General features: G+C 37.0%; 1 protein-coding gene across 1 annotated transcript in view; it reads left to right on the forward strand.

The window, feature by feature from the left end:
• The window catches only part of MAD1L1 (mitotic arrest deficient 1 like 1), an 899,456-nt gene that overhangs the window by 281,672 nt on the left and 601,082 nt on the right, over positions 1-16,702 (forward strand). The window contains exon 14 of the mRNA XM_043978850.1: positions 16,068-16,194. Coding sequence (XP_043834785.1) covers positions 16,068-16,194 — 127 coding nt within the window. The remainder of the gene's footprint in view (positions 1-16,067; positions 16,195-16,702) is intronic.

A 16,702-nucleotide genomic window follows, 5' to 3' on the forward strand; every position in this document is an offset into this window, starting at 1 on the left:
AAGCTCAAAGTGCTTTCCATGTATTATCTTATGCAATTGGTCCTTAATCACCATCATCCCTGTCTTACAGCAGAGGAAACTCAGAGAGGTTAAGGGATCTGCCCAGGATCACCACAAATAAGAAATACTTGAGGCAGCATTTACCATCTATGCATCCCTATTTCCACGGCTGGTATTCTATCTGTTATGCCATGCTCCCTGCCTCTCATCATCCTTGGGAATTGTCTGTTAGGTTGCTTTTTTCTGAGTGTCTCACCTGGCATTGCTTATCATCCTTTGGGTATTGCCCATCATCCTTTGCACACTGCCCTACACATCTTTATAGGGTCGAATACTGGTAAAACTTGGGCTTTCATTTTGCAGATTTCATAGTCATTCCTCTCCTGAAGATGTTTATTTTGTGATTCCATCTTAATGCAATCTTTTCTTTCATCTTTATTTCTGTTTTTTTGAGCTTCTGATCCTCAAAAGGTATGGGTAAATTTTAGAACAGAGCTCAGAATAAAGTGAAGATAAAAGGAGATGAAAGCTAGAATCGAGGACACCTCCCAGTTAAGTGAAAACCTGCTCCTCTCATGCGATTACTGGTTGGTAACTGATCAGGTAAATTGGATTATTCATTAGGGTTGGGATTGAATTGAAATTGTGGAAGGGTAATTTTCCTTTTCTCACTTCAAGGTCAGATGAGAGTATTTACTGTATAGCTTCTGTTTATCTGGGAATGCAAATTGAATTTGGTGGTTCAAATTGATGAGATGTTAGAAATATAAAACTCATCAGAGGGCAACATGAAGAGAAATGATTGGGTGGAACTGGACAGTGGCTTCACCATTTTATACAATGCCCTTTCTTTTGATCAGTAATTATTTCAGTCTTTGCTTTTTTTCATTTAAAGTTTTGTTTTTGCTATTTTAATTTTTTTTTAAATTTGGAATACTTTTAACAGAACACACCTTTGAAGTATTTGGGATCTGAATTGAATCCCACTCACCGTTAAGAATTTTGTAGGGGTATTTCATGTTTTATATTTCAGCCAAGCTCCTTTGAGAATTCCAGAGCTTCTGTTAATGGTGAGAGGATCCTAAAGGATGACATTAGTTCTACTCTTAATTTCTTTTTTTTTTTTTTTTTTTTTGGTGAGGCAACTGGTTAAATGACTTGCCCAAGGTCACACAGCTAGGTAGTATCAAGTGTTTGAGGCCAGATTTGAACTCAGGTCCTCCTGACTCCAGGGCCATTGTTCTATCCACTGTGCTGCCTAGCTGCAGCAAATAATCTCCAAATCTCTCTCTCTCTCTCTCTCTCTCTCTCTTTGGTGGGGTAATGAGGGTTAAGTGACTTGCCCAGGGTCACACAGCTAGTAAGTGTCAAGGGTCTGAGGTCAAATTTGAACTCAGGTCTTCCTGAATCCAGGGCCAGTGTTTTATCCACTGTGCCACCTAGCTGCCCCCCTCTACTCTTAATTTCTTAAGTAATTTACTATGGATCCTTGCTTTGCTCTTTACCATAGTAGTGTTGTAAGTGGTAGTAGAGATGAGATTAGCTCAAAGTCCATCCATTCCATATTTTTAAAAATAGTTTTTAATTGATGTTTTCTTTTTCTTTTTAACATCACCATGTTATTTCAAATATCTCTAGCCCTCCCCTTCCCTGTAAGGCAATTTCATGACACAGGGGTATTTTGTTTGTTTATTTTTAAGAGAAGGGGAAAAAAACCAACCCATTACTGATCAATACAATGAGAAATTCTGAAAATGTCTGCAATATGTAACACCGAGTGGTGTCTTCTCATCTCTTTGTTTGAGTCCCACTTGATCTTTATAATTTGTTGCATTTGATTTTTTTTGTGTGTGGTGTTCTTTGCATGTATGGTATTTTATTGAGGTGCATATTGTTTTCTTGGCTCTGCTTACTTCACTCTCTTTTCCTTTCATAGAGATTATTCCATGTTTTTCTGTATTCATCACACGCATCATTTCTTATAGTGCTGTGGTATTCCATTACATTCATGTATTACAATTTGTTTAGCCATTCCCCACTCATTGGGCATTTACTTTTTAATTTTTAGCTATCACAAAAAGTACTGCTTTACAGGGAATTTTTTTCTTGTCAGCGTCTTCCTTAGGGAATACAGCTAGTAATAGAGTCATTTGTTCAAAGGATACGGCCATTTTAGCCACTTTATTTGTTTAATTCCAAATTGGTTTCTAAAATATTTATACCATATCACAACTCTGCCAATAGTGTATCAGTATGCCCATCTACCCACCATCCCACCAATATTGGCTGTTGCCATTTTTGCCCATTTGCAATGTTTTTATTTATTTATTTTATTATTATTAGTGACTTGAGCATTTTTTTCCCTTGGTGTTGCGAATACTTTGTAGTTCAACTTTTAAGAACTGTTCATATCCTTCCTGTTTATATTCCTTTTAAAAGTATGAATGATCTTTTAATATTAAGGTCATGTATCATTTAGAATGTATTATGGACTATGCTATATGATATTACTTTAACCCTAATTTCTCCCAGTCTGCTATTCAGTTTTGCCAGTGGGTTTTTATCAAATAGAGAATTTCTTCCTAGTTAAACATATGCTTTCCCACTTTATTGAATTCTCTCATTTCTGAATCTCCCTTGTTTATTCTGTTCTCAGTGATATATCTCTTTATTTATTTAAAACAATACCAGATTGTTTTGAAGACTTCAGCTGTATAATATTGCTGGAGGTCTGGAAGTACCTTCATCCTTACATCTTTTCTTCATTTCCTTTGCTATTCTTACTATTTTTTTTCCCAAATGAATTTTGTCATATTTTAACAGACTCTGTAAAAAATTATCCGCTTAATAATTTTATTAGCATAGCATTAAAGTATACATTGATTTTGACTGTATTACTATTTTTCTTATATTGGCATGGCCTAGTTATGAGTTCCAAATATCCCTCCAGCTATTTACGATGTTCTTTAATTCTTTAAGGAGTGCTTTGTAATTGAATCTATATAAATCTTTTGTATGCTTTTGGTGGTTTATCCCCAGGCCTTTTATGCATTTTGTAATTATTTGAAATAGGATTTTCTTTCTAATATTGCTTCTTGCCATTTTCAATTATTATATAGAAATGCTTTTGATTTTGAGGATTACTTTGTAGTCTGCAATTTTGTTGAAACTATTAATTTTTTCAGTATTTTTGCTGAATCCATGGGGTCTTCCTCTTGAACCATCATATTATCAACAAACAGGGATAATTTAATCTCCTCTTTGCCTATCTTTATTCTTTGCTCTTTTCTTATTAATATTGCTAAAATTTCTAGTACTGTATTAAACGTGATGAGTCTAGGTATCCTTGCTTCACTCCAATATTATTACAAAAAGTTTTATTGTATCCCCATTGAATATGATGCTTGCTTTTGATTTTAGTGAGATGCTCCTCCCTTTTCCCCAATTCCCTCCATAAATAGTTTCTTTACAGCTAGATCTAATTCCCTTTTCAAGGGTGGGTTTAGATCTCTATATGATCTTTTGATAGTTGGGCATTTTATGTTTTCTAAAGCATTCCTTTCTTTTGTGTTCTCATTTTGTAAAAATAAATATAATATGTTTAGATATTCCTTTTATTTTTTATAACTTCTGTGATTTAACCTTGCTCATTTGCTGTTTTTTAGAAAGTTGATTTTCTGCTCACTTTTAAATTAGATTAACTAATGGTTCATTACTTTATTAATATTTTGAAAAAACAGATTTTTATTTTTATTCATCATTTCTTTTTTTTTTTTATTTTTTTTGCGAAGCAATAGGGGGTTAAGTGACTTGCCTAGGGTCACACAGCTAGTAAGTGTCAAGTGTCTGAGGCCGGATTTGAACTCAGGTATTCCTGAATCCAGGGCATCATTTCTTTTGTTTCTTGCTACTTCTTTTCTAGTTAATATTCTTGCTTATTTGTTGGTTCTCTAATTTTCAATTAATATTCAGTTCAATAATCTTCTCTTTTTCTATTTTATTTTATTGTATGATTCTAAATATTGATTTTTTTTCCTGAGACTGCTTTAATTACATCCCATAAATTTTGGTATTTCCATCACTATCATTTTCTTTTACATCATTATAATTGTTTCTTTGTTTTGTTCTTTGGCCCATTCATAATTTGAGATTTCATTACTAAGTATCAATTTTGGTTTGTTTTCCTAAACCAATTTCTAATCTTATTGCAATATGCTCTTTAAAGGATCTGTTGAATATTTCTTCCTTTAACATTTGCATTCCCCTCATATATATATTAGGGTACATATACATATACATATACATATATATATATATATATGTGTGTGTGTGTATGTATGTATGTATGTATGTATGTATGTATGTATGTATGTATGTATGTATATTTGCCCTAATACATGGTCAGTTTTTTTAAAAGTTCCATGTGGTACAAAGAGCTATGTATATTCTTTTGCTATCCCATTTAGAATTACTGTATGTCTCAAGTGAAGCTCAGGATGATATTCCCTTTATGAATTGGATGCTAAGGCACTATTGTCTGTGGCAGCTAGGTGGGCAGTAGATAGAAATTCTGCCATACCCTTGTAGAGATTACCCCATGCATTCTCCTTTTCTATTGTGCCTTAATCTCAGAACAATGCCAGTTATTTCATTTTCAGAAAGGATATTGTCCATGAGTTCTCATTGTTTGAACTTCTTGCTTCAACCCCTCCCTACCCCCAGGTTCCCTGCAAATCTCCTTAGCTCCATGTTCTACTACTCTGCTTGGTGCCAGTTGCCTCCAGGGATTCAAATTCCTCTCCTCCTCCCAGGAAAAGTAGCCACCAAGTCTCCTAGACCTCATCTAGTATATTGTCCTTATTTCCCTTCAGTTTTAGCAGAATTCATCTGTGGAGCTCCCTTTACCTCCAAGGCTCATTTTGAGCTTTCCTTCCTCCTTTATAGATTCCTCTCTTTTTAGACAATAGAATTTAGCTTTCCCTCATTGCTAGTCCTTGATTTAACTAACCGCAGTGACTCCAGTGACTCTCTACCCCTTTATTCCTCTTTCTATCCATGTACCCTCCGATATTAAAATTTTTTAATTTTTTTTTTTTTGCAAGACAGTGGGGGTTAAGTGACTTGCCCAGGGTCATACAGCTAGTAAGTGTCAAGTGTCTGAGGTCGGATTGAACTCAGGTACTCCTGAATCCAGGGCAGGTGCTTTATCCACTGCGCCACCTAGCTGCCCCCACCTATATTATAATTTTGCCCCACAAAGAGGGCATTTGTCTATAGTCATGGTGTCACCAGACCAGATTCTATTCACTTGTGGCCCATGTTTATCTCTTCACTGTTGCTCCTCCCACATATTATCTGTATTTCTGTCTCCTTGGTATGCTTAGAAGTCTCTTTCTGTTATCACTCTCTTGATGGTCTTGTTTGCATTAATTTACTCCTACATTTCTGTTCTTTGGGGTGTGTTAGATGCAAATAATCTCATTAGTTTGGGTCTTCTTTTAAAAATGTTTCTAACTCTTCTTTATTATTGAATGTCCATCTTTTGTCCCACATGATTAGGCTTGGATTTGTTGGTTTGGTCACCCCTGGCTTCATTCTGAGCTCGCTGTGTTTTTTGGAATACATTATTCCTCTCCCTCCTGCTTTTTGTCATGGATAGGAAAAGCCTTGCCTTTGTTATTTGAATGCCTTTTTCTTTGTGAGTGTTCTGTTGGGTTTTTTTGGTGAGCAGTTGGGGTTAAATGACTTGCCCAGGATCACACAGCTAGTAAGTTTTACTTTGTATTGAAGATATTTCTGCAGATGACCTGCAGAACTTCTTGTTTTTTTGAGTTGAATTATTAAATTTAATCACTATGTGTCCTTGGATTTTACAGCCTTGGGGGGGGGGGAGAGTTGTGTGCACGCGTTGTGCGCATGCGTGCGTGGTGGAGGTGATCTGTGAATTTTTTCAATTGATATTTCATTTCTATGTTCAGAAGGTATTAGCAGGTGTTTTAAAAAAAATTCCTTCATTACGGCATCATGGGTTTTTATTCTGTCATGTTCTTCTTAGAGATGTATGATCCTTAGGTTGTTTCAGTGCATCCTGTCTTAGAGATTGCTATGTTCTGCTTGCATAGGACATATATTCTCTTTAAATATTCTTGTTTTTTTCTTTCCTTCTCCTAAATTGTCTTTTGCCTATGGGTATTTGTATCCCCAGTCTACTGTACTCTCTGTAGGCCTGCCTTTGGAGATTCTGGTTTTTCTATATTCTGCTTTTTTTTTTTCCTTTTTTTCTTCTCCTATTTTTTTGCTGTGCAGGACATTAATTCTGCTCTCATATTCTCATTTCTCTTTTTAACTTCTCATGAACAGAGTGTTGTGATTTCATGTTCTTCTCACTTTCACAGGGTCCTTTGTCTTGTCAAGTGTTTCGATCATTTTTTTTTTTTTTTGAAGTATTAATTCATAGATACCTGATCTCCTTTACTAGATCTGGATGCCATATTTCCTTTCTGTTGTAACGAATTTTCCTGTTGATTTAATCTGTTTGTTTTCAAGGTCTTTGGGGATTTTCTTTTTCTTGAAATTTTGGGGTGCTTTCAGTCTCCTCTCCCTCGATCATCCTTATTTTACTTATTCTTTACTCTGACTCCCTCCCTTCCAATTGGGACTTTCTTTGCAGCTGGATCTCAAAGCATCTCAACCTCTTCCCACACTGGACAATTTCCTAGGTCTCTGCCTCAGTTGACTCTTTGGTGGCTAAAACTGGCCACAACTGGATACTTTGCTGTTCCCTCAGTTTGGTGCAGTGCTGCACAGCTCCCCACAGGCAAATGTTGTATTCTGTGCCCTGTTCCTCTTCCTTTGTTTCTTAGTCCTTTGCCTGGCACAAGAAATTTAAGATACTGAAGGTACAAGAGCTTTGCAGTGTTGGTACTGTTGGGTTATAGAGCCTAGTAGCTTTACTCCTGAAGGGCTGTGACCAAGCTGGTTGTTTAAGACCTGAGAAAACCTCTACAAACCTGGCTCTGCTCTCTTTATTGGGCTGGAAAGAGGGAGAAGGAATCAGAGTGCAGGGGTGGGTTTTGATATAAGCCAGTTTTGCATCCTTGGATCTGGCCTCATTACTGGTAGTTTGAAAGGTGTGATGGGGGTGCTGAATCAAGATCAATAAGTGTCTTTAAACCCCAGCATCTAAAGAAGTAATTTGCACAGTCCAGGTCTTAATAAATGCCTTTTGGTTTTTTTTATACAATAGAAGTTGAAGTATTTCTCTTCTTATTTGGATATGAGCTTAGAAATAAAATGCAATGTGCACTCCTTATGTTATGAGTTATGGGGTATTTAATGTATAGTGACATTGTTTCCTTCCTGTGATAGAGTATAATTGGTCAGTCTGTTATCAGTAGATAATATGATCTTTTCTCTTATACTCTCCTTGTAAAGCAGTGCACTGACACTACCACAGATCATCTGCCAAACGGATGAAATCTTGACTTTCCATTTCTGTTTATTGTTCTTTTCCCTTAGCCCCCACCCCTTGAAAGGAAGGATAGCTCTTTTTTTTTTATTTGTGGAGTATTACTGGTTAGGGCCAAATAAATGTTGTGCTCAGATTTTATTTAAAATGTTTGGGCAAATCCTGCCCTTTACTAGTTTTTCTTGGAAGAACCTTTGGCTTACTGGGTGAAGAGGTGCATGACATAGGTCAGAACATTCTAGCAGAGTATGCACAATATGAACCCTTCGTTTCTTCCTCTCTTTCACCTTATATGTTGTCCAGTATGGCACCAAATGGAGACCTGACCAGTATTTCATTCTAATTATGGCTTCTGTTTCACCTTCTTAGAATATATATTGATTACATCCATCATGCCTTATTTTTATCATTGATATTTAGTATTGCTCAGATAGTCTGCTATTGCAATGAATTTCTAAGCCTCTAGTCCTTTTTTACCTACAAATTCTCCACCTTCTCCCCCCCCCCAATCTACTGTTGCATTTGTGTTGGGTTCCTCCCCCTCCCCATCCCCATTCATTTTCCTTGGTTGCCATTTTCTTTTAGTCATGTAGGCAAGACAGAAGATTTGGGAGTTGGGAGGAATCAGGAAAAGGGAAAGTGAAACTTTGTGGTTCATGTAAGGGAAGAGTATAATGCAGCAGTTCATTCCAGTATGTCATTAAAATGTTTCCTACAGCCTTTGAATTCATTGTCTCTTTTCATTGTTCCTTCAAAGAAGAGTCTTAGAAACAAAGTTTTCCTCATGAAGATTACATTAAAGAGGACTTCGAAGTACAAAGATGGATTCTCAAAAGCTCAGACCTTGCTTCATTCAGTGTATGGCAGCTCAGATAAGTCCTTGATCAATAAATATATCTAGCTTTTTCTTTAAGAACTAAGATTTATTTTTGAACTCTTAAAGGTTCATGGAAATGTCACTGACCGTAGAGTTCAACTTAAGCATGGAAAAAGTGGGATTTAATTTTTTATGAGTTGTTTTCTCTCTTTTCCTTTGTAACAAAGGTTGGGTTTGTCTGGTGACTACATGCTCAACACAGTGAAATCTTGGCTGGTCACACAAGTTTGGGTTGCCAGAATTTCTTTGAATGGCAAAAAAAAAAAGTTTAGGGGCAGCTAGGTGGCACAGTGGATAGAGCACTGGCCCTGGAGTTAGGAGGACCTGAGTTCAAATCTGGCCTCTAACATTTGACACTTACAAGCTGTGTGATCTGGGCAAGTCACTTAACCCCAGTTGCCTCAAAAAAAAAAAGTTATATGAATATTTATTCTTGTGGTGCTACAGAATCATCTTAGAATTAACAGAACATGTTGCCACATTCATGTGAGTTCTGGGGAGGAGAGAGAGTCACTTATTGATAGGAGATCGATTAAGGATTCATTTAAAAGGATTGCTAAGGAAGACAGGACTAGACCCATCATCATCAAAAAGCATCTGCAATGAGACTAAATATCACCATCCTATTCTCTTATATTCTTTTTCTTTGCCTAATTTGAACTTTCCTGCCCTGTGAGAGCTTCCATTCAGTGGTAAAGAGAAGGGTGTGTGTGTGTGTGTGTGTGTGTGTGTGTGTGTTTGTGTATGTATGTGTGTGTGTAGGATAAAAATATCAAACCATGATATGTCTTATATGGGAAAATAAACATCATGGCTGGGTATTCAAGGCCTGTTGACAAGTGGACTGTCTGGTCCTACATTGGCCAAACTTTGCTTTAGATTTCGATGGACAAAAAGGGTACTGTCCAGTGTAGAATGCTGTTGTAAATCCCTAGGCAACTACTTGCCTGAATTTGCTCTGTTATATTCTGACCTCCTCTTCCCCACTTCCCCCCAGACTACTTTTGCTTTGCCCAGTATTAAAATCTTAAGGGTCCAGTCCCAGCATGATAACTTGACTAGCTATCCTGAATGTTCCTTTTGCTTTAATGGTGTTATTTTGCTTTCCTGACCCGTGACTATATCTTCTCTCAGATTACTCTGTATATTCCAAATTCCAAAAGAAGTAACCCCAACCTTTTTTTCCTAAATAGCACGTTAGAAGTATGCATCCCTTATCTACAAAGCATTTGTTTTGTTCCTTGTAGGGCAGACAGTGTGGGGTGTCTTATGTCTGGGGCTGGATTTGGGCTTGGGGCCTCCTGGGTACAGGGCCGGTGCTTTGTCTACTGTGCCACCCAGCTAATCCATGATAACATCATTAAAATAGGGTTGAGGTGTAGGAGGATTATACTGGGGGAGGGAGAAGGAGAGAGCTGGTCTGGGGAGAGGAAGTTCACATGAAGGAAACAAGAAGAAAGCTTATGGAGGAGAGTAGAAGAGGGGGAAGGAGTTGAGGAGTGAGCGAACCTTAATATCATCAGAATTGACTCAAAAAAGGACTAACATACATACTCAAGTAGATATAGTAATATATTTTTGCCCTGGGGGGGGAGGGAGTAAAGGGAGTGGGGAGAAGGGAAGGAAGAAAGGGCAGATTGGGGGAGAGAGCAATAAAAAGCAAAACACTTTCAAGGAGGATGAAGATGTTTTTCATTACTGCATCATGACATATTGAATTTGCTGATCTCATAGGGAGGGTTGAGGAGGGAGGAAGGAAGAAAAATTTAGAACACAGAATTAGCTCAGGGACCCTGATCTCATTGGAGTGGGCTCATGGAGGGAATAGCTTTCATACCCAATTGGAGGAGCAATCTATTTAACCCTGCAGGAAAATAGGAGGGGAAGAGGATAAGGAAGGAAGGGCGAAAAAAGGGAGTGCAGAGTGCGGGAGAGGATAGTCAGAAGTAAAACACCTCTGAGGAGGAATAGGTAAAAAGAAGATAGAGTAAATGTCATGGGAAAGGAGTGAGATTGAGGGAAATAGTTATGATGGTTGATTATAATGGCAAAATGTATGGTAATCTATTTTTTGTTTTGTTTTGTGAGGCAGTTGGGGTTAAGTGACTTGCTTAGGGTCACACAGCTAGTGGGTGTTGAGTTTCTGAGGTCGGATTTGAATTCGGGTCCTCCTGACTCCAGGGCTGGTGCTCTATCCACTGTGCCACCTGGCTGCCCATATGGTACCTACTTTGCTGGGCTTTTATGAAGAAAATTCTCTGTCAAGCATAAGGTACTATATAAAGGTTATGATGAACAGGATACTATCAGAAAAACCTGGAAAGACCTACATGAACTGAAGCAGAGTGAAATGTACTGTATACAAAATAACAGCAATAGTAGGGGATGATCTGCTGGGAAACATGTGGTTATTTTCAACAAGGCAGTGATCCAATATAACCCTGAAGGACTTATGAAGATTGCAGCCCATCTGCAGAGAAAGAACTGATAGTATCTGAAAACAGATGTAAACACATTAAAAATTTTTTTTTCATTTCCTCTTTGACAGTTCCTTAATTTGAAGTTTTCATTTTTTTGGACTGTTTTCTCTCACAACTAGCTAATATGGGAATTTTTCCATGACTACTCATTTAAACTTATTTTGAATTGCTTGAGTTCTTGTGGGTGGGGGGTGGGAATGGAGGGGGGAGGAGAAGGTTTTTTTGGTTTTGTTTTGTTTTGGTTTTTTTTGTGAGGCAATTGGGGTTAAGTGACTTGCCTAGGGTCACACAGCTAGTTAAGTGTTAAGTGTCTGAAGCCACATTTGAACTCGGGTCCTTCTGACTCCAGGGCCGGTGCTCTATCCACTGCGGCACCTAGCTGCCCCTTCGGGACACAAAGTTTTTTAAAAATTGATGTTAAAATTTTGTTTTTACATATATTTTGGAAATAAAATTCTATTTAAAAGATAAAAAAGAAGTATGCATCCTTTAGTACTTCTCAGTGTGACTTGTAGGTGTGTTATACAAGTGGGAGACCATTTATTTAAACCAAATTCAAAATTTTAAAGTGTATTAAGCAATGCAAGTTAGAAAGTATGCTATGTAAAAAGAGAAGTGATATGATATACAGTTTGCCTTGTTTATGTAATGGCTGGTGATAGTGTACTGTTATTTACTCATCACCCCTCCCTGTGCCATTTTTTCTGTTTGTTACATAGGCATGATTATTTAACATTGTTGATCAGACCCCAAAACCATGGGCTTAGGAAAAACAGTATTATAAGGAATAGTTAGTTCTTCGAACACTAGTTAGTAGTTAGTTAATATGGATGTTATTAACTATATGTTTGGAGATTTGGATGAACCCGAATGATATTATAGTGGGAATTCATGATAGTAAGGTGGGCTCTTAAATTTATTTTTAATTTTTTTTTTCCCAATTAGAAGTAAAGATCAGGGGGGCGCTAGGTGGCGCAGTGGATAAAGCACCGGCCCTGGATTCAGGAGTACCTGAGTTCAAGTTTGGCCTCAGACACTTGACACTTACTAGCTGTGTGACCCTGGGCAAGTCACTTAACCCCATTGCCCTACAAAACAAACAAACAAACAAACAAAAGAAGTAAAGATCATTTTTAGCATTTGTTTTTACAAGTTTTTTAATTCCAAATTTTTTTTTTCTTTCTCCCTCTACTCATCCTAAAGCAGTTCGATATAGATATATATGTGCTATCATGTACGTTTTTCTATATTAGTCACAGCTGTAAAAAGAGGAAACAGACCAAATGAAAAAAACATGAAAAAATTCATGAAAATATTATGCTTTGATCTGCATTGAGTTTATCAGTTCTTTATCTAGATAGCATTTACCCATCATGAGTCCTTCTTGATTATCTTGAATAATTTTATTGTTCAGAAGAGCTAAGTCATCCATGGTTGATCATCATATAATGTTTCTGTTACTGTGTACAATGTTCTCCTGGTTCTGCTCACTTTACTCAGCATCAGTTTATGTAAGTATTTCTAGGTTTTCTGAAATCAGCTTGTTCATCAATTCTTATAACACAATAGTATTCCATTAAATTCATATACCATAACTTGTTCAACCATTCCCCAATTGATGGGCATTCCCTCAATTAATTTTTTGGGTATTGTCTTTCTTTCTTTCTTTCTTTTCTTTCTTTCTTTCTTTCTTTCTTTCTTTCTTTCTTTCTTTCTTTCTTTTGTGTGTGTGTGTGTGTGCGCTATTACATAAAGAACTGCTTTGTTTTTGTACATGTAGGCACCTTTCCCTTTTTCATGATCTCTTTGAGATACAGACTTAGTAGTGGTATTGTTGGATCAAAGGGCATGCAGGGTTTGGTTGCTCTTTGATCATGGTTCCAAATTGCTCTCCAGAATGGTGGATCAGTTCACAATTCCACCAACTATGCATCAGTGTCCCATTTTCCACCACATCCTCTCAAACATTTATCATTTCCTTTTTTTGTCATATTAGCCAATCTGATAGGTGTGAAGTGGTATCTCATAGTTTTAATTTGCATTTCTCTAATTAAAAGTAATTTGGAGCACCTCTTCTTATGACAGTAGATAGCTTTGATTTCTTCATCTGAAAACTGTCCTGTATCCTTTGACCATTTATCATTTGGGGAATGCCTTATATTCTTTTTTTTTTTTTTTTTTTTTTGGTGAGGCAATTGGGGTTCAGTGACTTGCCCAGGTTCACACAGCCGGTCAATGTTAAGTGTCTGAGGCCAGATTTGAACTCAGGCCCTCCCGACTCCAGGGCCAGTGTTCTATCCACTGTGCCATCTAGCTTCCCCTGAATGCATTTTATTCTTAAACATTTGCCTCAGTTCTCTACATATTTCAGAAGTGAGGCTTTTATCAGAGATACTTGCCGTAAAGATGTTTTCCTAGCTTTCTGCTTTCCATCTCATCTGGGCTGAATTATTTTTGTTTGTGTAAATGCTTTTTAGCTTAATTATCTATTTTATATTTCATGATGTTCTCCATTTCTTGTTTAGTCATAAATTCTTCCCTTCTCCAATCTGATAGGTAGACTATTCCTTGCTCTTCTAATTTGCTTATAGTATGATCATTTGTCAAAATCTTGGTATAAGGTGTAAGATGTTTTTCTATACCTAGTTTGTGCCATATTGTTTTCTAGTTTTTCCAAAAGTTTTTTAAAGATGTACTTTAGGTAATAATGTACCTCTCAGTGAAGTTGGTCAGGATATCATATGAGGTCTGTGTTTGCATGTGATCTTTGGTTGAATAGAAGTTCTCTTTAGATTTGCATGTATTTTCATAATTACATAGTAACCTTAGTGGCTAAATTATCCCCTCTATTTTACAAGAAAGGGAAACAACCAAGATCCAGAGAAATAATTTTCTAAGTCACCAAATTCGTATTTTAGTGCTGTTACTTAAGGATTCTACAGGATATTTTAGCTTCTCTGTTCTATTGCATGTGAATATGTAGTGTTTTTAGGATTTACTCATAGCAGGCTTTTTAAAAAAAACAAACAAAACCAAATTCTATGACTATTGTTTCATATATTTTGTTTGAAAGTCCATGGAGATGTGTACATGTTTTGTTTTTTCTCTTTGTAGTATCTTAAAATTGCTTCCATTTGTTGCCTTCAGCATTTTGTAAGACTTGGTTCGGGTGCAGGGGATGCTAATGTAGTTTGTGAGAGGCCAATTGTGCTTTTCAATAATGTATTGGTCACACAATGGTCTTTGTATGTATAACTAATTAAAAGATATCCAGGAAATTTGTGTCATTTTTCTAATTAAATTACTATTTTTGAATAGTCATTTAAAGCTCTTATGATCTTCCCCACCTGAATTCAGTGTTGAAAAGAGTTGATTTCACAGTTCTTGATTATTAAATTAGTCTATGAATAGTTTTAAATTGAACTGGAACTTAAATAGCCTTTTACCTTAGGTTTCAACTGAATATTTGTGTATATATTTTAGGTTTTATGTGTCTTCGTGATAGTGACAGAGACAAAATAGATAACCTGGAAATGGTGAAGGAATTAACTATTAGTTTCAGTGTTTGCCTTTTCAAGAGAAACAAATTGAAGTTTAACATCATGGCACATGGAGTCCAGGAATCACATAGCCTGCTAGAATTTTGAATCTCTATTAATGTTGTTCTGAAGAATGTTGTTAAAAGTGTATCTTACTGTGTGACCCTGGGCAGTCATTTAACCTCAATTAGCCCCCCCCCCCAGTATATCTTAGGGGGCAGCTAGGTGGCACAGTGGATAAAGCACCAGCCTTGGATTCGGGAGGCCCTGAGTTCAAATCCAGCCTCAGCCACTTGACAATTGCTAGCTATGTGACCCTGGGCAAGTCATTTATGCTCATTGTGGCCCACCCCCTCCCCCCCAAAAAGAAAAGTATATCTTGGAAAAATGTTGATTTGTCTAAAAGTGGATATTACCAGCATATGTGTGTGTGTGTGTGTTTTGTTAATATGATAGAGTGTTGGTTTATCCAACCTTTGTTTTCTTTTTGTTTGTTTTGTTTTTTGGTCTTTGATTTATTAATGTGAATACCTTGATGTCTTTTCTTGTTTTTTTTCTTAGTCTTTTATGGCAGAGCAACATGTGGAAATTTTAAGCCTAAAGGAGAGATATTAAACTTTACTTATATATATTTAATAGCATTATATTTGCATAATAGATCTCTCCCAATTGGCTCTGTGTGAAGTGTCATTCAGCTTTATTTGGTGTAAATGAATGGACCCAATTCGGCTTTTCTCTCTTTCCCACCTTTCCCCTTTGGGTTGCATACAGGACATTTGCCCCCCACTCATGTCTTTCCATAGTTTTTCTCCAATTGTAGACATTATTCATCTATACCAGTTTTATCCCTACCAGCTTTTCCTTTCTTTTAGAATGCATAGAACGTTTAGAGTACAGGAACTATGTGGATGGTAGTGTTAAATTACTGCCATCCAAAACTGCACATCTGGGGCTATCTGTAATTCAAGTATGAAGTATTTGTTTGGTAATTTAGCTTATTCAACTCTCCTTTTCGCATCATTTGGTATTTTTTCTTTCCTTGCATACTTTGATGTGAAAATCCCCCTCATGTTTTCTGGATTGGACAGGGTGTTGTTTGAATGCATAGTTTGAAATTGAGAAACTCCTGAAAGGAGTTAAGTAGCTATTCATAAGTAAGTAAATTGAATGAAAAAAATATGCACATGCAAATCTATTTTAGGGTATGGTTATGGATAATGCTGTTTCTAAACCAAGCAAGCTCCTATTTCATCCCTTGCTTGGTCTCTCTAGGACTACTGCTGACATTACCCAGATATTCTGTACTTTGACCTGAATGGCCTTCTTCCTTATCCTTATCTTCATGGGACAGCTAGGTGGTACAGTGCATAGAACACTGGGCCTGAAGTTAGGAGTATGTGAGTTCAAATCTCACCTCAGATACTTACTAGCTGTGTGTCCCAGTTGTCTTAAATAATCCAGGGTCATCTCCAGTCGTCCTGATGTATATCTTGCCACTGGACTCATATGGCTCTAGAGGAGAGAGTGAGGTTGGTGACCTTGCAACAGCCCTCCCTTAAAATTCAATCCACTGCAAGTCCTGATATTGCCCTGATGTCATAGTCTTCTTCGAGCATCATCATGTTGTCAGGTTGGGAAATATGACGCAAGGTCATCCTTTAAATGTCTTCTGATTTTTTATAGTGCTCGTATATTGGAAAAAGATGCCGTCAGCAGCTACTAGAAGATTTACTTAAGGTGCAGAGCGAACTGTTGGAAGAGAGGAAGAAGCGGGAATATAATGAAGACCTGGTCCGACGTCTTCAGAAGCGTGTTTTCCTTTTGACGAAGGTACTAGTTCAAGCTGATGATTGAGTGATTTTTTTTTATAGCCCTTTTTGTATTTCCTTTTGGTAGAAGAACTGAGGCTTTATAGTGCCAAAACCATTTCTTCTGCGTTTTGAAGGTATCCTCAGAGTTCATCTAGTTTGTGCTCTAACTAAATAGGAATTCCTTCTGCTACATCCTTGCCAAATGCTCAACCAGCTTCTATTCACATACCATAATGAGAATTCTACTACATACCATGGCATTCAGTTGCACTTTTGGACAGCTCTTAGCATTTTGAAGTCTTTCTTATGCTGAGTTTTTTTTTTTAAATCATCATTTCTGAAACTTCTACCTATTGTCTCTTCTACTTTATGGGGATAAGCAAAAGAAATTTAATTATTTTGGGGGGGGGTGAGGCAATTGGGGCTAAGTGACTTGTCTAGGGTCACACAGCTAGTGAGTGTCAAGTGTCTGATGTCAGATTTGAACTCAGGTCCTCCTGAATCCAGGGCTGGTGCTTTATCCACTG

The sequence above is a fragment of the Dromiciops gliroides genome, chromosome 1, assembly GCF_019393635.1.
Source record: "Dromiciops gliroides isolate mDroGli1 chromosome 1, mDroGli1.pri, whole genome shotgun sequence".
In the NCBI taxonomy this organism is placed as follows: domain Eukaryota; kingdom Metazoa; phylum Chordata; class Mammalia; order Microbiotheria; family Microbiotheriidae; genus Dromiciops; species Dromiciops gliroides.